The sequence below is a fragment of the Brachyistius frenatus genome, unplaced genomic scaffold (genome assembly GCF_029030835.1).
Source record: "Brachyistius frenatus isolate BFR_SWC_R1_liver_20210118 unplaced genomic scaffold, ASM2903083v1 Contig_102, whole genome shotgun sequence".
Classification (NCBI taxonomy): Eukaryota; Metazoa; Chordata; class Actinopteri; family Embiotocidae; genus Brachyistius; species Brachyistius frenatus.
The window spans coordinates 813,715-836,816 of record NW_027210701.1 but is presented as its reverse complement, the minus strand read 5'-3'; the positions used below and the strand labels follow the sequence as shown (position 1 = coordinate 836,816).

Below are 23,102 nucleotides of genomic sequence, written 5' to 3'. Positions count from 1 at the left end.
AATAATATTTTTGGTAAGTTTTTAATTGAAAAAAAAACAACCATAATGTAAAAAATAAATACGTTGTTCAAATTCAGTTTAAGCAACAAAACAAAAAAAAAGAAATTAAGAATGACTGTTAACACACGTGTCTCTGATTGGCTGCAAAGCATTTCCGGTCAAATCCAATAGCCAATCATACGGCTCCCGCTGCTGTGTTTTGAATCAGAGGGAGTTTTAACCGTCGGTCGCAGAAGCTCGCGCTGAAAGTGAAACGGACGCGTGTGAACGGATATAGTTTTAACCAAAAAACGGGACAAACTATCACAATAACATGGATCTTGACTCTATGAAATATCCAGAACTACGACGCCTCGCTAAAGAGCTCGGACTGAAAGCAAACGTGAAGGTAGGAGCTTCTCGCTTTAAAACAAGTGATACTATTCAGACAGTGTTGAGGCTTCTTCTTCGCTAACAGTAGCTCAGTGGTTGCTAACGTTAGCACACATTCAAAAACTGACTTTTATTTTTCAATAACAGGCCGACAAACTCCTGAAAGCCATAAAGCAGCATTATCAGCAAGAAAACAACAACATGGAGGGGGACAAGGAGGAGGAAGGGCAGCAGGTAACCTACTCTTCATCCGTACTGCTGTATTAATGCCAATCAATAGCATTTATGTCGGTATCTGATGTGTGCGTGTCGTACTGCTGCTCCAGGGACACGCCAGTGATGGCACTGCTGCTACCAAGGATGGAGACGCCTCTCAGGAGGTTTCCAGCACCGCTGTGTTTGTGAACACGCGTCGGGGCAAAGGAAACGGTGCCAAAAGGAAGCTCTCTGATGCTGCAGCAGGGACTGAGTGTGATGGCGAGAAGCCCTCGGAGGCTGCAGAGGTAACACAAGCAGAACTACAACTAAATACCATCTAATGCAGCTTCCATTAGGAAGAAATACACGTTTATTTTCTGTGCATACTTCAGTATGTACCTTAGTCCTTCTGCACAGGGTCATTTGTGTTGCATTCTTCTTAGTATTAATTAGGTTTAAAGACTTAAACTGCTGTTGTTCCTCCTAAGGGTGACACCGAAGTGGATGCATCGAGGGCCCCCTGCAATCCTCGAGGTGCTAAGAAGAGAAAGGTGTCCTCCAAGGATTCTGACAAACCTGCAGCCGAGCCTCTGAAGACGTCTGTCGGTGAGCAGCAGCAGTCTGATGTGAAGGATGAAGCACTCATGAACGGTGATGCAGGTCAGTGATGATGAAACTGGATTTCTTCTGATGCCTCTGTGTCGCTGCTATCTTTAAGATGCGCTGCACTCTGACATTAAGTTATGATGAAATATAGGCTTGTTTTTACATATATTTTAAATGTCTGTGTCCAGAAAAAGAACCAAAAGTGGCCAAAGCTGGTAAAATCCCTCGTTACAACGGTCTCCTGCAGAAGAAGAAGCCGTTGAAGCCCATCACTCCGAGTACGTTTTCTGTCTTTTCTTTTTTTCCTCTCCCCCTTCCTTCCTGTGTCCTTTTTTTAAAGTAATATTTGTAAAATATATCTCTTGTGTAGACTTCAAAAAACTCCACGAGGCGCATTTTAACAAGATGGAGTCCATCGATTCGTATGTCCAGCGCAAGACGAAGCAGATGGAGACCTACAAGAATCCAGTCAAAGAACAGAAAGTGCTCCTGCTGAACTATCTTTAAGTGAACTTTAATTTAGTCCGTTAAATATTGATTACATTGGAGATAACCTGCATGTGTCCATGTATCCCACAAAAGATGAATCCGACCCGTGCCACCGTGTTCAGCCCCGTCCCGGTGAATAAGAAAGCGGCCGAGGAAAAACGCAGACAAACGTTACTCTCGGCGAGTAAAGCTCCTCCGAACAAACCAGCCGGGAAGGAAGACGTTCCCTTCAGACCGTCTGTCCTCTCCACGCGCAGGATCAACGTTCGGTGAGTCTCTGTCTTCTTCGGGCCTTTGTGAGGAGAAGAAATTATTTCTTTTTAACCTCTAACTTCGCCATAAAACCAGTCATTTGTTGGTGAAGTGGTGGTGACACAGGGAGGCACATAAAATGGAAATAAAGTCTATTTAATGTCCATCCATCCATCATCCATTGTTTCAATACCGTTAAAAACGTCTTATTTTCATGGCAGACGGTGCATTTTAAAATAAGTATAGTCATAATAAATTATGTGACTATGCGGTTTTTAGAGACATAATTCCCCGCACTGCTACCACGGCGACTAAGACCTCCAGAAACCAGAGAAAACCCTGATATTTGTACCTGAACAAGGTCACGACGGGGTGGGGGTGGGGGGATCTAATCCAGGTGATTTTGGGTGGAGGCAGGGTGCACATGGACAGCTCACCAGTCCATCACAGAAAGACAGACTACCATTCACACTCACATCTACAGACCAGTTTACTGAACATGCATGTCTTTGGATGTCTGTTGGAAGCCGGAGCAGCTGCAGAAAACCCGAACAGGCGGAACATGCAAACTTCCACACGGAAAGACCGCCGCTGCGTGTATTTAATGTGACGGTAAATTAACCCGACGTGTTTGTGTGCAGCTTCTCAGCAGCTACTCGTGACAACGAGCACAAGAAGTCCTTGATAAAGACTCCGGCCCGCATGTCGCCCTGCGTGACCTCCAGCACGCCTCGGAGACAGACCACTGCTACAAAAACTGCAGGTACTTATGACCTTTCAACCCCAGGAATCACGTCTGGATTGATTTATTCATATGCGTGCACACTGTGAGGATGACTCGTCGTTTCCCTCTGAAAGGACCGTTTGTTTTCACCGGCAACACAAGCACCTTGCAAACCCCCGGAGCACAGAAGACCCCCAACTTTGACCTGAAGGCCAGTCTATCGCGACCTCTCACCTACAAGCCCCATAAAGGTACGAAACTCGTCGCCACTTCCTGTTTACATGAGACGGTGTCAGAAGGCCGGACGGAGAACTGATGTGTTTAGTTTTTTTTAAATTGTGTTTTTTTTAAATAGGGAAACTGAAGCCATTTGTAGAGAGTAAAGATAACACTGCTGCAAACGACAAACAAACAAACGACAAACAAACAAACGCGCACCAGGAAAACTACAAACAGCACAAAGTCCAGTCGAGGTGAGTCTCGCGCTGATATCAATAAATCTTCAGTTCCAGTTTCTTCTTTGCAGTGTCCCTCATGAATGTCTCGTTCCTCCTTCAGGGACGAGAGGAGAACCAAACAAAAGGAGAACCGGAAGCAGAAGAAAGAAAACCTGCTCGGAGCTCGACGAGGCCTCGCCATGATGTAAACACCTTCTGCTTGTTTTGTACAGCTTGTTGTTCAGTGTAAATATTTCACCGTCTGCAGCTCGACTGTCGTAGGAAAGAAGACGAGTCGTACGTCTCCTCTCTGTTCCCAAGTTTTAGGTTTGACTTTGTTTAACTGCCTTTTAGCTCCGAATGATGCTTTCATTTGTTGTTTCAATGTTTAGAAAGTCTTTCCTGCTTAGCTGCATTTGAAATTTATGATTTTGTTCTTTATATAAAATTGAAATGCTTTGTTTTTACATGTTTTTGGGAGGGGAAACTGATATAAAAGAGACACTGACCTGAATGGATTCCCTGTCTGTTGTAGTTTTTTTTTTTTTTAATAGATTTTAAAAAAAAAAAAAGAGACTTGCACGTTGAAAGTATTTGTATTGTTGATGATGTTGTGATGACGGTAAATGCAGGACTGACTTGATTTTGTTGTGAAAGAGCAGCACAATCATCTTAAATATCCTCCTGGAACTGAAATATTGTGTTTGTCTCCTTCAGCCGTGAAATTGAGAACATGTGTTTGTTTTTAAGTGTTCACAGTACGTCCACGAGAAACCACAAAGTTTTGCGGCCGTTTAAACTTCGGGATTCCTCTTGTAGACCTCGTAGGCAAACTCCTCAGTGTGTGCGTAATCCTTGCAGACACCGATGAAGTCGATCTCGAGCTGGAACGGACCGTCTGCTTTGTCTCCCAAGGTGAACCCGATGCTGTTTATCTGTAAACATCCAGTAAACATGTTAGTAACCATCTCCGGGTGATGATGCAGGTCTGCTGACAGGTGGAACTCGTGTGACTCTTTGCACTACCTTGTCCAGCCACAGGGGGTGCTGGTCGTCCTGTATCCTCCCTCGATGTGTGAGGAAGAACTTGGAGAAAGGAATCTGCAGATGAGGGACACACGAGTTCATCAGTGTTCTATTCCTTAAAGTCGGAGTAAAGTAAATTCACAGATTTACACTTCACGTGGAGCTTTTTAAAAGTTCTCTGGACACGTTTTATAGCATCTCTCGGCAGAACCTTCCAATCACACCTGGAAATTATTTCTAAAAAGAGTTTATTTTGCCGTTTTATCTCACCTTAACGTCCTGCCAGTAGGGTCCCCCCCTGGTGTACAGGAAGTAGTTGTAGATGTCGTCTTTCTGGTGGGAGAAGTACGTCTCCGCGGCGATGTTGATCATCCACGGCCGGCCATCTCCTCGCACGCGCAGCTGCAGGGTGTTAAAACTGGACCAGTCGTGGTGCTTTTTTCTGTCAAATGAAACCTGAGAGATAAAAGAATTTACATACTTGTACCAATAAACAAAGTAGAGAGTGGAGGACGAGGAGCAGGTCTGTAGATTCAGATGGTGTATTGTGTGTGAGGAGTGAATTCAGCTCGTACAGATGTTCCTGATGTTTGGGCTGTGCAGCATGAAATGAATGCATCTAAACATCTGTTGTTGTTTTTGTAGAAAATTATACTTTAAATTGTCTTGTGTCTCAGAAATCTCTCAACAGGGAACTTTAACCACAAGAAGACAAAAAGACTGAAATAATAATTTTGTATCCATCTTGTTTCTTATACGTATTTGTACATTTTTCTCATATTGTGTGCACTTTTTTTTTTTTTTTCTCTGCTGCTGTGACTAAATTTCCCCACTGTGGGATTAATAAAGTCTTAATCTATAGTTTCTGGATTTTTATGCTGGAGTGGAAAAAAACGCTCCATGCAGATGCAGCAACACATGTCTGGTACTAAATCTGAAATGACCATGTGAGCCTGTTTTAATGGAATTTAAAGTGCCAAAGAATAAAATTCGGGTGTAGATATGCTTTAAATTTAGTACCCTGGATCCACTTAACCCTCCAACCTGATGAGAAGAGAACATACGAGTCCACAAACTAAAAGAAAAGGAGGTTTATGAGGTCCCTCACCAGCGGCTGCTTGGAGCGCATGCTGCAGTATCCGCTGTATCGCGTTTCTCCGTCTCGTGGGGGAGTCGAGCTCAGAGTCCCGTACAGGAAACAGGTGTTATTGTTCTTGCCCAGCTTCAGGTACACTTTACTTTGGCCTCCTATCTCGTGATCGGAGGACACCGTCCACTCCTCCAGGCTCTCGGGGCCCCTGAACTCCCACATGACCCGGTTCTGCTCCAGCATGTGCTCCAGGATGGGTTTCCCCTCTGGACCGACCCAGCGGTCACTGAACTCCTTCTTCAGCAGAGCGAAGTGCCTCTTTATCCCCGTCACACCCTTCCAGAAGTCAAAGTTAATCTTAATCTTGTTGTCGTCGTTGGGCTGACCGGGCCGCCGGTACTCGCCCTGGATCACAGCTCTCCTCGGCACCGTGAGAGGAGTGGTGGAGGGAAGGAAGGAGGAGGATGATGATGATGGTGGATGGAGCTCAGCAGCCTCAGCGGAGGGAATCGTGTGATCTTCGGCAGCGACATGTCAGCGACGATCCAGAGGATTTACTGCTGGGATACATCACATGGTGAGGTTAGAGGGTGAGTTATTTAATAATTTCCTTTAATATTCTTTGTATAATTATTTGGTAGAAGATACCACAATTCACACTGCTGCAACATATGTTTTGTTTTTAGAGGAATCTCTTATGATTGGAGTTGAATTTTTTGCACTACTGTGCCTGTTCTGATTCATTCTAAATACAGGAAAGTATTCAGACCCCTTTACATTTTTCACTCTTTGTTTCATTGCAGCCATTTGCTAAAATCAAAAAAGTTCATTTTATTTCTCATTAATGTACACTCAGCACCCCATCTTGACAGAAAAAAACAGAAATGTAGAAATTTGTGCAAATTTATTAAAAAAGAAAAACTGAAATATCACATGGTCATAAGTATTCAGACCCTTTGCTGTGACACTCATATTTAACTCACATGCTGTCCATTTCTTCTGATCCTCCTTGAGATGGTTCTACTCCTTCATTGGTGTCCAGCTGTGTTTAATTAAACTGATTGGACTTGATTAGGAAAGGCACACACCTGTCTATATAAGACCTTACAGCTCACAGTGCATGTCAGAGCAAATGAGAATCATGAGGTCGAAGAAAGTGTCCAAGGAGCTCAGAGACAGAATTGTGGCAAGGCACAGATCTGGCCAAGGTTACAAAATAATTTCTGCAGCACTCAAGGTTCCTAAGAGCACAGTGGCCTCCATAATCCTTAAATGGAAGAAGTTTGGGACGACCAGAACTCTTCCTAGACCTGGCCGTCCAGCCAAACTGAGCAATTGTGGGAGAAGAGCCTTGGTGAGAGAGGTAAAGAAGAACCCAAAGATCACTGTGGCTGAGCTCCAGAGATGCAGTAGGGAGATGGGAGAAAGTTCCACAAAGTCAACTATCACTGCAGCCCTCCACCAGTCGGGGCTTTATGGCAGAGTGGCCCGACGGAAGCCTCTCCTCAGTGCAAGACATATGAAAGCCCGCATAGAGTTTGCCAAAAAACACATGAAGGACTCCCAGACTATGAGAAATAAGATTCTCTGGTCTGATGAGACCAAGATTGAACTTTTTGGCGTTAATTCTAAGCGGTATGTGTGGAGAAAACCAGGCACTGCTCATCACCTGCCCAATACAATCCCAACAGTGAAACATGGTGGTGGCAGCATCATGCTATGGGGGTGTTTTTCAGCTGCCGGGACAGGACGACTGGTTGCAATTGAAGGAAAGATGAATGCGGCCAAGTACAGAGATATCCTGGAAGAAAACCTCTTCCAGAGTGCTCTGGACCTCAGACTGGGCCGAAGGTTCACCTTCCAACAAGACAATGACCCTGAGCACACAGCTAAAATAACAAAGGAGTGGCTTCGGAACAACTCTGTGACCATTCTTGACTGGCCCAGCCAGAGCCCTGACCTAAACCCAATTGAGCATCTCTGGAGAGACCTGAAAATGGCTGTCCACCAACGTTCACCATCCAACCTGACGGAACTGGAGAGGATCTGCAAGGAAGAATGGCAGAGGATCCCCAAATCCAGGTGTGAAAAGCTTGTTGCATCATTCCCAAGAAGACTCATGGCTGTACGAGCTCAAAAGGGTGCTTCTACTCAATACTGAGCAAAGGGTCTGAATACTTATGACCATGTGATATTTCAGTTTTTCTTTTTTAATAAATTTGCACAAATTTCTACATTTGTTTTTTTTTCTGTCAAGATGGGGTGCTGAGTGTACATTAATGAGAAATAAAATGAACTTTTTTGATTTTAGCAAATGGCTGCAATGAAACAAAGAGTGAAAAATTTAAAGGGGTCTGAATACTTTCCGTACCCACTGTAGATAGATAGATAGATAGATAGATAGATAGATAGATAGATAGATAGATAGATAGATATGCACAATATATAAATATAAAAATAGAATCATATTAAATTAAACTGAATTAAATACATATTTTAACTACTTTTTATTAATGTGATGTCTTGTGTTTAATTTGATCTGTTATATATTTTATTTTATTTTTAAACTACATTTGAACATGTTTTCCTGTTTCCTGCAATAAAGCACTTTGAGCTGCATATCTGGAATGAAAAGTGTGATCCAAATAAAGTATATCATAATCATTATTAGTGGTTACACAAATGTTTTTTTGTTTATGTAATGGTGACAGCATGTCACACGTTATCTGACATCAGAAAAACATGTTCCAGTCTTAAACAACAGTTATAGCGGTTTTTGTCACTCTAGCTTTTGAATGGCATTTATCATTAATTTATACACTTCTATTAAGAAAATGAATTTCTCACGACACTGGTAAAAAATATTTACAAAATTGTTCTGAAACCATAATACGGTGAAAAAGGCAGCACAGGAAGCACAATGCGTTTCCACTTACTGTGACCGCGCTGCAGCAGTTGAAACCTGCTGGGTGCTTCAGCGGACCGCGGGAGTTTGCAACGATCTTACATACGTCATTAAAATATCAAGATGAAGCTCTGTTATAGAAGTAAAAACAGCTTATAAACTGCTCGCGACCTCGCTTGTACGGATCCAAGGTTGTTCAGGTCCACACAGCGGAAGTGTTCGAGCTGTGTCCAGCATACATTCAGATAGAACAACACGGGCATAGAACAGTGACCGCGTCAATCATCGTGGATCTTGAACGCAGCTTTGGTGCACCAATGATTGCTGTTCTGACTGACGCACTTTCTGTAGATATGCAGTTCCCCTCTGCTAACTATCAGTTTTCACATGTCTGTTAATTCAATTGTATGTCTATTGATTTATTTGATTCTAATATTATTTTACGAATTATCTATATAAGAAGCGCACACACACAATTGTGTTTTTTGTTTGTTTTTTTTAAGCTAAGAAAAAGGATGTAAACTCCTTGCGGTAACTATGGTATCAAACGTGAACGCGCATGCTCAGTTCTGCCTTTGTGTGGCTAGGTAGCAGCAGCGGCTAGCCTAGAACATTTAGACGACACAGGGGCAGCTAGTAGGTTAGCCGTGCAGCTAATCATGGTGAACGTCAAGAAGCGGAAAGGTCGAGTCGTGATTGACTCCGACTCTGAGGACAGTGCTAGCGACGATAATTTAGACCAGGTAGGTGTGCGTTTTTCTGATTTCCAACAGGAGTGCACTTAAGTTGTCAGCCGTTTTAAGGTGAAGCTAATGTATGCTAACTGGTTGAGAGTGGGCCTGTTTTATTTACACTCATTTCCTTATCGACTAAACACACCGTTCCTACGAGAACATAATGTAAGTGTATGTCTCAAGTGTTTCTGTTGGGTATCCAACTCAGTGGAGGGTGTGAGGTTGGACAGAATCAGTTAGCCAAGTGAAGCTAACCGTTAAGGTTACATTACGAGGTGTACTGGCTTCATGCAGTATTATATTGCCGCGCCACGGGCCTCCGGCTGGTTCCGAGTAGTGAGCTGCTCGGCTACGGTCGTGTCCTGATGGGGGTTTTGTTTGTTAGCGGTCAGGCCAATGGTGAATGGGACGTATTTTGGTGAAAACTGAGGCCGTAGTTGTTGTCGGGCTACATCGTTCAGCTTAAACTCTATCTCCTGAATGACGTCATGGGCGCAGAGACCTGAAGCCCTGTTTACGGTGTTGTTGTCAAACAAGAGCTGGTTCGTGCAGCTCGGCTGACCTGAAGCCTGCAGCTTCAACACACACGGGTTCATCTTTCTGTTCTCTTGTTTAATTAAAACTAATAAACATAATCGCTTCACACGAAGCTGGTTTTCGACCCCGAGTTTTTTTTAATCCAGGTACGTTCTTTTAAAAGGGGGCGGGGTTTGCATCACCTGACCAATCACAAACACGTTCAGGTGTACTGGCAGCAGAGCGGCATATTGTACGTACTATAATAATAGACAATTACACAGAAATTAAACACATGAACAAAGTTGAAAGCTGCACAGTTGATACATACAGAAAGTACAGCTGGCAAACAATTACAGACTGTATGAATGTGAAAGTTAAAAAGCTTCTCATATCGCTGGTCCATCATTAGTACTGGTCACAATTAATTTTACTGGTGAAAAACGGCCGGCTGCTAAACAGAAATGCACAACTGCTGTTGTTAGTCAGTGACAGTAGAGGTAATTTAGAAGCTGTTTAAACACGTGTTGCTGTTCCTACTTTATTTCTAATAGAAGATGATTTTACTGTAAATCTGAATCCACCTCTGTAAGTGGCTTGAAAAGCTGTGTCGCAGTACATCTTCCACACATTTTAAGCTCATTCACACCTATACTGAGAGACCTCCGCTCATGTTTGTATTTCTGGTTTCTCTGGGTGCTCCTTCTGAATCGTGTTGATGTGCTGTTGCTTTCAGGAGTTGTTGTCTCTGGCAAAGAGGAAGCGGGTGGATTCAGGTGAGCAGGAAGAACCTGTTAACAAACCAGCAGCATCGACCGACTCTGAGACGTCCGACAGCGATGATGAGGTACGACTTATTTCACTTCAGGACACATCTGGCACAAGAGAAGCCTCCGCTGCTGTATGACCAGAAGTGAACTTTTCCCTCCTCTGTTTAGTGGACTGTGGGCGGCACCAAAGGCAAAAAGAAGGTGAAGCCGGGGAAAGGGTCGGAGAAGAAGAACGCAGCGAAGAAGAAGGTGAACAAAGCGACAGCGTCCGGCAGCTCAGATGGAGACAGCTCAGCTGAGAGCTCTGCACCGGAGGAGGGTACGTGTCCTCTCAGCCATGCATGACAAAAGTTCAGATGACCTCAGATTCATAAATTGCAAAGCAGAAGGTGCAGACATGCGATGAACTGTAGGTCACACATCAGGTGTCTGGATTACATGACTCACTCACTCATCCGCTGTTATCCCAGTTGGCACACAGCGTGGTGCCTAATCTGCTGTTTACTGCACCTTTATAGAAAACCTGGAATCTAATCCAGCCATGATTTTTTTTTAAAAGAGCCCTCAGACAACAACCCTTTTTATTATTTTAAATAAAGTGTTAAAAAAAAAAATAACATGTTCTTACACATAGGAAACACTTCAGGGAACAATGTTGACTCACTGCCTCATAAATAATTGAATTGCCTTTTAATTTACACTTTTTATTTTGGGTCCTAATAATATCAGTCGTGTTTAAAGAGGCTGTAGCTGCCACATGGTTAAAGCTGCTTTTATTCCCCGGCTTGTTAACTTTTTTTAAATGCACCCACATACAATCTTTTAATTAGACATATTGTGCAAACAAAACAAAGGGGGATTAATTATGGAGCAGATTTTGCACATAGTTTAAGTCACGAGGAGCGTGTAGGATTTAGTGGCATCTAGTGGAGACGCTGCAGATTGCAGGCGCCTCGCTCTCCCCGTCGGTGCGTGCAGGAGAGTCGACTATAGCTGCATGTTTTGCGTGCTTGGTTTGTCCCTTCGGGGCTCTTTGTAGAAACACGTCAGGACGTCGATGATAAGGGCTCATTGTCAGGCACAGAAAACAAAACAGTTTTTAATTTCAGGTGATTTTACACCAATTAAAACAACTATGGATATTATATTCCATTGTTGCTAATAGATCCTCCTACGTTCTACACACAGAAAAAGACTGCGCAGCTGTTCAGTCAGAAATATAACAAAAGCCAAATAATGTTGCTTTAATGCAGAAGTCTGCCCGCATAATCAACATTTTTGCTTTGTGATATGAGCTGCCGCGACCTGATTTCCTCCTCAGTGAAACAAAACAGCAGAATGCAGTAAAGTCCGTTTACCTTCCAGGACGGCCTGCTATATTTAGAGCATTAAAAAGATGCCCAAACTGAGAGTTATCCTGGAAGCTGTTATCTCGGCCAGCGCTGACCTCTTTGATGAATGCATTGTGTTACCTGAGCACTTTTATTGTGAAACAGCTGCAGGAGGTTGTTATTAATGACATAAAGTTATAAACAGAAACACTGGATTCCTCAGCTTGCATCACTTCAAACGTAATTTTAAATCCTGCAACAGACTTTCTGAAGGTCTCGGGATGATCGGGTTTGAAATCTGATTAATTATTCTTTAAAAAAAACATTTCAGGCGAGGTGTCCGATTCGGAGAGCAACAGCTCATCCTCCAGCTCCGACTCGGACTCCTCCGAGGACGAGGTGTTCAGGGACGGCTACGACGACGACCTGATGGGCGACGCCGAGGACAGAGCTCGTCTGGAGCAGATGACGGAGAAGGAGAGGGAGCAGGAGCTCTTCAACAGGATTGAGAAGAGAGAGGTGCTCAAGAGACGGTGAGGTCCAACGAAAGATGACACTTTTTTTTAAATTTTGCTTTTATAGTTTGTTTTTACCAAATAAGAAAGATTTTAGAGATGGACAGATCGAACAAAGACAAATGAGGATGTTTGTTTCTCAAGGTTTGAAATCAAGAAGAAGCTGAAGACGGCAAAGAAGAAAGAGAAAGAGGAGAAGAAGAAGAAGCAGGAGGAAGAGCAAGAAAAGAGGAAACTATCTCAGGTTCAAGACACACAAGTGGTGAGTTCCGTTTCAGAGGCTTCAGAAAGAATATCAGACAGATATGGTGTGATGATGATGTGGGTCGGCGTGCTTCGATCCTGAGAGTCGTGTTGGAGATTAAACGAGTTGACATCATCACTCCTCTTCCTCATCCTGCGTTTGTCTTCATGTGTCGTTGTGATCTCCATCCGTCTCCAGGTCATGTCACACAACAAGGAGAGACGATCCAAACGTGACGAGAAGCTGGATAAGAAGTCTCAGGCGATGGAGGAGCTGAAGGCCGAGCGCGAGAAGAAGAAGAACAAAACAGGTCGGTGGATTTCACTGATTTCACTGCGAGGTCGTTGCGACAGTTCGGTCGACTCTGAACGCTGACGTTTTCGCCTCTCCGCAGCCGAACTGCTGGCCAAACGTCAGCCCCTGAAGACCAGCGAGGTTTACTCCGACGACGAGGAGGAGGAGGAAGAGGACGACGACAAGTCATCGGTCAAAAGCGACCGGAGTTCACGTTCATCGTCCTACGATGACGACGAGTGAGTATCTGAAGCGTTCACCGCGGTGAGACTCTTTTTTTTCTCCTGACTTCAACTAAATGTCTGGATTTGGTGCCACCCACAGGAAAGAGGAGACTCCGCCCAAGTCGCAGCCAGTGTCACTTCCAGATGAGCTGAACCGGGTCCGCCTGTCCAGACACAAGCTGGAGCGCTGGTGCCACATGCCCTTCTTCGCTAAGACGGTGACCGGCTGCTTTGTGAGGATAGGGATCGGAAACAGCAGCAGCAAACCAGTTTACAGGGTGAGAGAAGCTTCTGGGTTTCTTTATGTCAGACACGTTTTGATCAAAAATGTAATTTCTGGAGTTTTGATTGATTTTTTTTTTTGCGTTAAATTTTTTTTTTTTTTTTTTAAAGGCTTTCTTTTTATTAACTACCTGCTAAAGAGTAACATCTACTGACTTCCTGTGATAATAATTCTGCTGCACATCACAGAAATATCTGACCTGTACTCTGTTTTTCTTTCTGTTTTGGGGCTCAAAGCGTTAAAAAGTGTCTAAAAGTATCTTTCCACAACAGACAGTCTGTGCCAAATATAGAACACAAAGACTTCATCTGCTGTCAAAATAGGAGCTTTACATCACATCCATTCAACACTAAAACAAAGTTCAGTCTCTTACAGCTGGAAGTGAGAAAACTTATTTAACATATTCCGCATTCCCATCATAAGACCACATTTCCCACAAACCCTGTCACTTCCTGTCGTCAGGTCAGCTAGCAGCAGTTTGTTTTGATGGTGAGAGGAGAGGGGGCGGAGCCTCGGTGGTTGGAAACAAACACTTAGTTTTGTTAATAAAGTCTGTTTTATTTTGAAAGGATAATTTATGATGTAATACTTTCAGCAGAGCTTCTGTTGACGACAGGTTTTGAGGAAAAGCAAATATTGCAGATTGCTTGAATTTTTGTTCATTATTGTGATCACAAGACTGTGATTTCCTGATATGATGGTGATATTGAAGAAGTAGATTTAATAAAGTAAATATTTAATTTAACTTTATTCCTTCCTTCTTGTTGAAGGTTGCTGAAATCGTGGATGTAGTCGAGACGGCGAAGGTTTACCAGCTTGGATCAACGCGAACAAACAAGGGATTACAGTTAAGGTAGGTGTTCTATCGCAGATGTAATAAACATATTAATATAGCTCATGAAGAATTAGTTTTCATTGATTATTCCTGATCCACAATATGTTGTGAATATTCTTCAGGCATGGAGGCGACACTCGGGTTTTCAGGCTGGAGTTTGTATCAAATCAAGAGTTCACTGAAAGTGAATTCATGAAGTGGAAGGAGGCGGTAAGTGGATTTAAAACGAGTTGAAACGTTCAGTTAGATGTGTGTTTTTGAGTTTCACGTGTTGGCTTCCTGTGGTGCAGATGATAGTTGCCACAATGCAGGTACCAACTCTGGACGAGATCACTAAGAAGGAGCAGTCCATCAAAGAGGCTCTGAACTACAAATTCAACGACAAAGACATCGAAGACGTACGTCTGTCCCCGCTGGACGTTCACTGATCTCTCTGTCCTCGTGTTTCACCAACGGCAGCTCATCCTCTTTTCTCTGAACTCTCTGCAGATTGTGAAGGAGAAGGACCGGTTCCGAAAAGCACCTCCAAACTACGCCATGAAGAAAACACAGTTACTCAAAGACAAGGTAAACAATTTTTTTTTTTTTTTAAATCACTGCTTCTGTTCCAACTCAGAAAATGTTTTTTAAGTGTATTACTGCCACCTTGTGACGGGAGTAACACATTGCAACCAGGTGCTAGCAGAAATATGGGAAATAAAGGGGGATTTTTTTATTTATTTTTATTTTTATGTATTCTAATGACTGTCCTACAAACATCCTGAACACACACTCTGACAGCAGCTGGCACAGATTTGTACTTGAATGTGTAGTCCCTCTAAATTTGCGTTTTCTCTGTGTGATTGAAGGCCATGGCAGAAGAGAGCGGAGATGGGGACAAAGTGAAGGTGATCCAGGATGAGCTGAACGAACTGGAGGAAAGAGCTGAAGCACTGGACCGACAGAGGACCAAAAACATCTCTGCCATCAGGTACACGACATGTGGAAACCCCTCAGGAGGAGGAGGAGGAAGGGGTGGTGGTGGTGGTGGGGGGGGGAGGGGGTGTACTGGAATCAGAGAAGAAGTTGTTTTTAAAATCGTAATGTAAATGTCTGTTTCACTACTACAGCTACATTAATCAGAGGAACAGAAGCTGGAACATCGTTGAGTCTGAGAAAGCTCTGGTGGTGAGTGTCCTCCTTCGCACATCTGCTTGGACACCTGTGATCCTCCTCACCTGTTAAAGGGAAATATGCTTTTATATTCTAATAGGCTGAAGGACAAAACGCCAAAAACCAACAAATGGACCCGTTCACTAGAAGACAGTGTAAACCCACCATGGTGTCCAATGTAAGTTGTTGTTTTAGGTATCTGCCAGATGCTTTTATTCCCTTAAAGGTCAGATATACGTGATCTGATCCGTCCCTCTGCTCCTCGTCCTGCAGGCCAGAGACCCGTCGGTCCACGCAGCCATCCTCGCTCACCTGAACCAGAAGTATGGCTCCGGGTCTGCCGCCGATCAGTCGAGTGCAGACAAGAACAAACTGGTAAGCGGGAAGCTCCCTGTCCAGCCTGACGGTTTTTACCCTCAAGCAGTTCTTCTAGCTTTTTTTTTGTCCTGTGTGTCGTAGGATCCATTAAACCCGAAAGACAAAGATGTCAGCAGGCCAAACACTGACCTCTCAGAAGACCTCTTCAAAGTTCATGATTTCGACGTGAAAATTGACCTCCAGGTTCCCAACGCAGGTGAGACGGTTCGACCGCTGCGTGTTTTTATGATGCACTTCACATGGAAGGATGTTCTGCTTGGTCACTGCAGCAGGATTATTATCACAGGAAGTGATTACATATTACTCTTTTTTTGTTTAAAAAAATTGTTTATGACAACAAAATCACTTAAAACTCCACAAATGACATCACCATTTTTTGAGGGAAAAACACTAAATCAAACTTCTCTGATCGCAACTGTCACAAAAAAAAAATGCAGCGCTGCAACTCTAATGTGTGATTTTGCTCTCCTCCTCTGCAGAGGCCAAGTCTCTGTCCGTGAGCTCCAACGCACTGCCGGTGAAGGACGGCGCCCCCCGCAGGTCCCTCAACCTGGAGGACTACAAGAAGAGGAGGGGCCTGATCTGATGCAGCAGGTCCCTCATTCAGAAACCATGTTGCATGTGAAATCGGTTGTGCAGGAGAGAGAGAGAGCGAGAGAGAGTGTGTGTGTGTGTGTGTGTGTGTGTGTGTGTGTGTGTGTGTGTGTGTGTGTGCGTGCGCGCGTGCGTGCGTGTTTGAGAGAAAGGGTGTGTGTGTGTGAATGGCTCCCGGAGGACATGTGTTTGAATGTTCCTACTACAGACTGTTCATCCAAACAGAGGAAATACTGATTGAACGAAGACTCTCTCCCAGGATCTCTCTTGGAAGCGACTAGTCCAGAAGTCCGCTGGTTTTTTTTGGTTTTTTTTGCATTATCACAGACAAACTCGTATACAGAGTTATGTTTTTTTTTGTGTTTTTTTTTTTAATGTATTTAACTTCTCTTCCCTCTTCTGGATCTTCTGGGTTCCACTCCTGTTTGGGTTATTTTTTTTTTTTTTTTGTAAAAGACTCATTGGATTATCACCTTGAACAAGGACACTATCTTAGAAGATTTAGTCTGTTGAGGCATTTTGAAATTACCGGACTTCTAACGGAGTTGGCCAGTTTGTCCTCGTCAGCAATTAATTGATGTTGTAAATCTTTTTCCTGCCCTAAATGTGTGATCATCTGCCCCGCGCAGTCTGCCCTGTATTCGAGCAGACTCGTGTTTCTTTTCGCAGAGCGTAGATGACCTTGAACGTGAAAAGTTCAGCCAGCTGGACATTTATCACTTTTTAAGTCTTTGAAACGACCTGATTTAAGAGGAACTCTTTTCTATGGCTGGCCGGCTTGAAAATTAAAAATAAAGTGTTGCTTCATTTCTGTTTTCTCTCGGTTGGTCGTTGAGGGGATAAACTCCCCCTTCCGTAAACTCCCAGAGCAGATTCTTCGTGTTCTCGATTGTGTCCATAGTCAGTTCCTGTATTGGTGTGGCATGCCATGTAAATATGCATTTTTGAGTGAGTGCGGAAAAAATAAAGAGGCACTGTTTCATAACTTCTGTGTCGGTGTCTGTTTTTTTAAGGTACAGATGAGACACAAGACCAGCTGTGTTGTTTTATCTGTCTAAGATATATGGATGTGACTTAACGAACCCGACTAAAATATATATTTTTTTTCCTTGTTAGTGTCACTTCTGCTCAAATTAAATTTTATTAGGCTGCAGTTAAGACTGAATCCATAACTACAGTTTTCATTAGCTTTTTTAAAAAAAATTTTTTTTTAATTATTATAATGAGGTGTATTTTTATTCTAAAATAAAGGTTTGGAATTGAGGAAACGGAAGTGCTCTCTTTTTTGTTATATACTTTGTCTTTTATTTTGAAAACAACATTAACTTTTTAAAGGGACTAATTTTCTTAATGAGGTGTATTTTTCATTCTCAAACAAATGTTTTGAAACGATAATACTTGGGAGGCAGGGGGAAACATACTAATTAAAAAAAAAAAAAAAAAAAAATCTTAATTAAACTTAAATTGGCTAACTGATGAGCTTTGAAAGAATAAGTTAGTTTTGTAGATATATGCAGAAGCATTAAATGCGTAATCGGTTCTGTTTACCATTGTTTGTGTTTATATTGATAGGAGTAAACAAGCAGGAGGAAGCCTCGGCTTTCCGAAAACCTCATTGGTTAATTTTTGATCAGGCGTTTCCGAGGACGCTCTGTTGTGGGGTCCTTGCGTGCGGCACTTCCTGGTCCACGTATGGAGAAGCTCACTGATATCCTCTTTGACAGATAATGCCATTTATACCGTGTTTATCCAAAAGTTTTTTGTCTTTCATGAAACCTCGGCGGTAGCCCGGTGACCTGAGACACTCTGAGGTTCGCGGGATTTTTTCAAACGGTACGTTTGAAGGTTTTCTGTCTGCTAGCCTGTTAGCTTTAGCAGGGATGGAGGGGATCCTGGATCAACTGTGTTTACACTTGTTTTTACGTTGACAACTGCGGATGACCGCTGCAGACGACTACATTTCTAACACTAACGATGAGATGAGAATTCGGGAGCTTTTTACCCCGAGTCGAGTCTGTCAGGCTGCCTGCACAGACTGGAGGGTCCTGAACGTCAGCTGTGGCCCTCACGTAGCTTCAACTTTAATCTGCTGGCATCTGTTAAGGGAACAATTCAAACTGAAGGCATTTTATAAGAAGCTTGTTACAACAGTCAGCAAGTTTATCGTCATAGTAGTGTTTACTGCCTGTTTTGGTTCAGAGATCATCAGGTTGAACAAACACAGACAGGACGGACTTCCTTTGTTTGGATTTGAGTTGTCTTGTTCAGGAACGCCCTGACTCACACACTCACACACACTCACACACACTCACAGCAGCACACACTCACACACCTGCACACATTCACACACCTGCACACATGCTACCAACTGGAAGCAGCTCCTTTGATTGACAATTGGGGATTAGGGCCATTGCTCAAGGGCATCTCAGCAGTGGCAATGAAAGAGGGTGAAGTTGTCGACCCAGATTTATCCTCAGACATTTAACGGACCACCTTGAACATGTAACGTTTTAAAAGTCATACTTTAGATTCATTTTAGAGTTATATTCTGCTTTTTACCCTTTTAGAAGTCGAATGTGTTGAAGTTTAATATCTGTAAACCCAAATTAAATATATAATCTGTCAGTTAAACCTCGGGGACTTCTCTAACAGCCCGCTTCATTCTCATGTCCTGCTGTTGTTCCTTCCATCAGGGTACAAAATGTCCTGGTTTTCTGACTTTGCTGGAAAAGCTGAAAACTTCCTGAATAAAGTGGACCAAGGAGCTGCCACTGCTCTGAGCACCAGCCAGACGAGGTCCTCCTCCTTTTCTTCATCGTACGACGGAGACTCTGTGAACACTGCGGGGTTCCAGACCGACCCGGCCGAGCCACATCGCGCCTACACATCCTCTCATGATGCCCCGAGCTTCATCTCTGCTTCCGCCAGCAACATCAAGAGGTCCAACGCCACCCTGCTGGCCGGGACGGCCAACGTGGCCGCCGCCACCGCTACAGGCGGCAGCAGCGCTGCCAGCTCTGCCAAGACCTCGTCCAGCTTCGTGAGGCCGAGAAAGAGCGAGCAGGACGTGGACGACGACATGCTCTTCGATTTCCTGAACAGCTCGGACCCTCCGGTCAGCAGCAGGAGGGACTCGTGGAGGGAACTCGTCAAAGTTCCCGTCACGGAGGCCCAAAACCCGCCACCTCCCTCCCCCGCCACCCCTCATATGACCCCCTCGGCCCCGTCCACACCCCCCTCCACCCGTGGCGTGTCCAGGGCCTCGAGCATGAGCTCCCTGTCAGCTCACAGCGTCAAGACATCAGAGGAGAGCTCTGCTAAGGAACAAAGTCAAGGTGAGCTGAGTCAGCAGGTTTCTGCTCATCTGATCAATAACTGATCAATAACACTCACAGAGCTCAGGACCAACACAGGAGCACAAAGTCAGGAAGCATCCAAGTTCTAGTGTTTCCGAATTTTCTAAACTTAAAGAACCAATTTTCAAAATGAATCACAAGACTCTGCTTTAATTATTGCAACTGTAAGACTGCGATTTCCTTAAAGGACTAAATGATAAGTAGAAATCCTCTCTTAGAGGGTCTCTGGTATCCAAACAAACATGTTGCATGTATTTCCTTCCTTCTTTCTATTTGTAAAAGACACTTTAAGCCCACCACTGTTTACACATCTTCTTCTTCTCTGCCTTTTTATTGGCACTCAGCTGCATATTTGGGATGTTATCCACAGCTAGAGATCAGTGTGACATCGTTGTTATGTTTTTGTTTTCAGCCATATGTGTCGTCATGTGTGTGCACGAGATAAACAAACTGGAAAAATGTCTCCGTAGTTCAACAGGAGGTCAAAACGTCCACAGAGGAACTTTAATGTCTGAATGTTCAGCCGGGTGTTCCTGCTGTATTTGACCAGCAGCAGCTGTGTTCCTCTTGTTTTATTGATGTAAATGTCTACCTGGCCACCACAGACACACCTGAGAGCTCGGACTCGGGCCTGGCGGTCCCTCAGGAACCCAGCAGGCAGGAGGGCCCCCCACCCCCCGCGGAGGAGCCCCAGAGCCACATCCTGTCCAGCCTGCGTCTGGAGAACCAGCTGCTGCGCAGCGAGGTGGTCTCCCTCAACCAGGAGATGGCCTCAGTGATCCGGAGAGCTAAAGACCTGCAGGACGGTAAGTGAACCGACCCGACGGAGCAGAACAGAACAGAACACACAGAGCAGCTCCACACCTCCCCTCCTGTCTCTTTCTGCTCCGGTAGAACTGAACCAGGTCCGGCTGCGCGCAGACAGGTGGAACTCGGAGCAGTCTCACACCGACCGCACGCTACGACAGCTCCGGTCGCAGGTTGATGACCTCACAGAAGCCCTCTCCGCCAAAGACGGTCAACTCGCGGTACTGAAAATCCGACTGGACGAAGCTGATCAGCTCCTGAAGTCCCGCAACGTTGCGTTGGAGGAGGCGCAGAACGAGACATCCAGGTACGATGCGGTGAACATCTTTCGGAGGAGGAATCCGATTCTTATGAGTTGGCTCAGATGCGAGCCCTTCTTGTTTTTAGGATGATGCAGGACCACACGGAGGGCAGCAGCATGCAGTCTCAAGCTCTGGAAACGATTCAGGAGAGGCTGCGAGAGGCGGAGCTGTCTCTCCGGAGGGAGCAGGACAGCTACCGGCAGATGCAGGTGAACATCCGTCTGTCTTCATCTCCGCCAGCTGAGTGTAGAGCGAACACACACGGGAAGTGTGAGACGTGTTCACTGTGTGTTCCCCTGCAGAGCGAGTGCTCCAGCCGCCTCTCCAAACTGGAGGCCGAGAGGCAGACGCTCGCAGAGACGGTGACCGCAGCCGAGCGGCGAGCGGCGGAGGAGAAGCTCCGAATCGACGATATCCAGCAGCAGATGAAGAGCGCCAAAGCTGCAGCGGAGTCCGCCAAGCAGGAGCTGCAGGACTACAAGCACAAAGCATCACGCATCCTCCAGGTACGATTCGCTCAGGCTCTGGGATAAAGTGAATTTTTAAAAAAAAAAAAATTTTTTTTATACATACTTCATGAATGTTTCTGATTTCTGTCTTCAGTCCAAAGAGAAGCTGATCAGCAGTCTGAAGGAGGGATCGGGTCTGGACGCTTTGGACGGCAGCGGGGCCTTTGCTCTGGAGGTGGAGGAGCTGCGATACGAAAAGGAGCTGCAGAGGGAGGAGAACCAAAAACTGCAGGGACAAGTGAGCACGCTGCGGACAGAAATACAGGTGAGGTGATTATATCTGTGACGTGAGGCGTTTTATTCCCTCTGCCGCAACAAATCCGGAGGTTTTCCGTCTCGAGTTGTCTCAGTGGTTTGATTTTTACCTCCAGGATTTGGAGAATCAGGCTATGGCGGAGGCGGAGACGTGGCGGGAGCAGCAGGTGCAGGTTCAGGAGCAGCAGGCCTTACAGAACCGAGCCAAGCAGGAGTTGGATGCTGAGGTGGAGCGCTACAAGCAGGTGAGAGACAGATTTAATGTGGGGAGATATTGTTTAGAAGAATTATTGTGTTAGATAAGATGTGTTTTTTTTTTTTTTTTTTAGGAGCTGCAGTACCTGGAGGATGAGCAACATCGAGCCAAAACCTCGCTGCAGAGCCGGATCAAAGACCGAGAGGATGAAATCCAGAAACTCAGGAACCAGGTGAGTCGTACGGAGCAAGCGGAGAACCTCAGTCCTCGGCGACGTCCCGCTCTGTGACACAAAAGATGAAGGTGTGTGTTTTCTCCCTCGCAGCTGACCAACAAGACCCTCAGCAGCAGCAGCCAGACGGAGCTGGAGAACCGCCTCCACCAGCTGACGGAGACGCTGATCCAGAAGCAGACGATGCTGGAGGCTCTGGGCACAGAGAAGAGCTCGCTGGTCTTCCAGCTGGAGCATCTGGAGCAGCAGCTGAAGAGCGCTCAGGGGGGCGCGAGCGGAGGGCCGACCATCAACATGAGCGGCCTGGAGGCAGCAGGTAGGAGGAGCTCGAGTAGTGATGCTTCCAGCAGGTGAAATGAGGCTCATTGTTCATTGACCGTGTGTTGGACTGTCAGGGCCTCGACAGAGAAACACCCCGGTGCTCTTCAGCGACCACGACAGCCCCGGAGTGTACGGCAGAGTACGCAAAGCAGCCAGCACGATCGACCGCTTCAGGTGAGCCGCCGCGGTTTTCATTCACTCTGTTTTTCTCCTGTGAAATTCCGTCCACCGTGACGAAGAAGATGTTTTTTTTTTCCTCACAGCATACGACTGGGAATCTTCCTGAGGCGCTACCCGATAGCCAGAGTCTTTGTCATCATCTACATGGTGAGTGTTTATCTCAGAAACAGTTTGCAGTTTGGGTCAGATAAAAACCTTTAATTCACTATCTGTTTGTTATCCAGGCTGTGCTGCACTTGTGGGTGATGATTGTCCTCCTGACGTACACGCCGGAGATGCACGGTCACCCCGATGGAAGATAGGAGGCTTCGATTTTCCACTTCGGTGTTTGACGTTGTTTGTTTTGGTTTGAGGAAGCTGCTGGAATACGAAGCTCTGGGACTGGACTCGCCCTGTTTTGCACAGATCTGCTACGAATTAAAAGACATTTCCTCTGATTTATTCTTTCACCTGGAGATGATTGACAGCCGACAGCTGAGTTTTAAAATGATTACGGAGTGAAATATATATATTGTGTCGGTCGTGGCTCATCGAAATCCATCTGTTCTTTGTTCTCCTGATTGTATTTAACACTATGTAAAAAAAGAATCTTTTAATAAACTGGTTAGGAGAAACAACACAAGTTTCAACTCAAGTTTTTTTAAGCTTGTGCTGCAAAACTGTGGGGCTGAAAAGATAATAATATTATTGATAATATCTTTTATTCATATAGCGCTGTTCAAAAATAGGTTAGAGCTCTTTACATGCATTTAAAAAAATAATAATCAACATTTAAGGAAATATTTGGATAAAATGTAGCAAAAGATAATTAAACAAAAACTAAATAAATGAAAAGGAGGTCCAAAATACTGTGTTTTTAAGGCTGACTGTGTTAACTTCCCTGATCTTCTCCAGCAGGTTGTTCCACAGCTAAAAGGGCTGTATTGATCACCTTTGGTTTATTTGTTAGTTGACCTACAAGAGTAACCACTTCTG

At 44.7% G+C, this 23,102-nt stretch overlaps 4 protein-coding genes across 4 annotated transcripts; 3 read left to right on the top strand and 1 right to left on the bottom strand.

Annotated features, from left to right (window-relative positions):
* Positions 1–211: 211 nt before the first annotated feature.
* On the top strand, positions 212–3,567 carry nusap1 (nucleolar and spindle associated protein 1). Its single transcript, XM_069711558.1, has 11 exons — positions 212–388; positions 520–606; positions 699–875; positions 1,059–1,230; positions 1,365–1,454; positions 1,547–1,659; positions 1,759–1,934; positions 2,559–2,680; positions 2,776–2,892; positions 2,997–3,114; positions 3,200–3,567. The coding sequence occupies exons 1-11, from the start codon at positions 314–316 to the stop codon at positions 3,285–3,287; spliced, it is 1,335 nt and encodes a 444-aa protein (XP_069567659.1). The 5' UTR covers positions 212–313; the 3' UTR covers positions 3,288–3,567.
* A 92-nt stretch (positions 3,568–3,659) lies between these two features.
* Positions 3,660–8,398, bottom strand: ndufaf1 (NADH:ubiquinone oxidoreductase complex assembly factor 1). The gene is given in 6 exon segments (XM_069711559.1): positions 3,660–4,013; positions 4,105–4,179; positions 4,375–4,560; positions 5,213–5,659; positions 5,662–5,754; positions 8,131–8,398. Coding segments are annotated over 5 exon segments (915 nt in total). The 5' UTR covers positions 5,728–5,754; positions 8,131–8,398; the 3' UTR covers positions 3,660–3,872.
* A 286-nt stretch (positions 8,399–8,684) lies between these two features.
* On the top strand, positions 8,685–16,954 carry rtf1 (RTF1 homolog, Paf1/RNA polymerase II complex component). Its single transcript, XM_069711557.1, has 18 exons — positions 8,685–8,842; positions 10,086–10,196; positions 10,288–10,438; positions 11,782–11,983; positions 12,110–12,227; positions 12,408–12,519; positions 12,604–12,742; positions 12,828–13,005; positions 13,781–13,863; positions 13,968–14,055; positions 14,136–14,243; positions 14,335–14,412; positions 14,694–14,815; positions 14,955–15,012; positions 15,098–15,175; positions 15,271–15,372; positions 15,457–15,571; positions 15,855–16,954. Exons 1-18 carry the CDS (start codon positions 8,759–8,761, stop codon positions 15,959–15,961), a joined length of 2,034 nt encoding a protein of 677 aa, XP_069567658.1. The 5' UTR covers positions 8,685–8,758; the 3' UTR covers positions 15,962–16,954.
* A 681-nt stretch (positions 16,955–17,635) lies between these two features.
* On the top strand, positions 17,636–22,749 carry golga5 (golgin A5). Its single transcript, XM_069711615.1, has 13 exons — positions 17,636–17,802; positions 18,663–19,304; positions 19,931–20,131; positions 20,220–20,439; positions 20,520–20,643; positions 20,737–20,940; positions 21,038–21,208; positions 21,315–21,443; positions 21,528–21,626; positions 21,720–21,942; positions 22,022–22,121; positions 22,211–22,274; positions 22,352–22,749. The coding sequence occupies exons 2-13, from the start codon at positions 18,671–18,673 to the stop codon at positions 22,427–22,429; spliced, it is 2,247 nt and encodes a 748-aa protein (XP_069567716.1). The 5' UTR covers positions 17,636–17,802; positions 18,663–18,670; the 3' UTR covers positions 22,430–22,749.
* The last annotated feature ends 353 nt before the right edge of the window (positions 22,750–23,102 follow it).

What these genes read in the sequence shown, in the direction of transcription:
- golga5 (XM_069711615.1), top strand. Translation starts at nt 18,671, where the DNA reads ATGTCCTGGTTTTCTGACTTTGCTGGAAAAGCTGAAAACTTCCTGAAT. An exon ending in GAGCGGCCTGGAGGCAGCAG is followed by an intron (nt 21,943 to 22,021) that starts GTAGGAGGAGCT and finishes TTGGACTGTCAG; the next exon opens with GGCCTCGACAGAGAAACACC. An exon ending in TCTTTGTCATCATCTACATG is followed by an intron (nt 22,275 to 22,351) that starts GTGAGTGTTTAT and finishes TTTGTTATCCAG; the next exon opens with GCTGTGCTGCACTTGTGGGT.
- rtf1 (XM_069711557.1), top strand. Translation starts at nt 8,759, where the DNA reads ATGGTGAACGTCAAGAAGCGGAAAGGTCGAGTCGTGATTGACTCCGAC. An exon ending in GAGCTCTGCACCGGAGGAGG is followed by an intron (nt 10,439 to 11,781) that starts GTACGTGTCCTC and finishes AAAACATTTCAG; the next exon opens with GCGAGGTGTCCGATTCGGAG. An exon ending in AACCCACCATGGTGTCCAAT is followed by an intron (nt 15,176 to 15,270) that starts GTAAGTTGTTGT and finishes CTCGTCCTGCAG; the next exon opens with GCCAGAGACCCGTCGGTCCA.
- nusap1 (XM_069711558.1), top strand. Translation starts at nt 314, where the DNA reads ATGGATCTTGACTCTATGAAATATCCAGAACTACGACGCCTCGCTAAA. An exon ending in GACTGAAAGCAAACGTGAAG is followed by an intron (nt 389 to 519) that starts GTAGGAGCTTCT and finishes TTTCAATAACAG; the next exon opens with GCCGACAAACTCCTGAAAGC. An exon ending in AGCCCTCGGAGGCTGCAGAG is followed by an intron (nt 876 to 1,058) that starts GTAACACAAGCA and finishes GTTCCTCCTAAG; the next exon opens with GGTGACACCGAAGTGGATGC.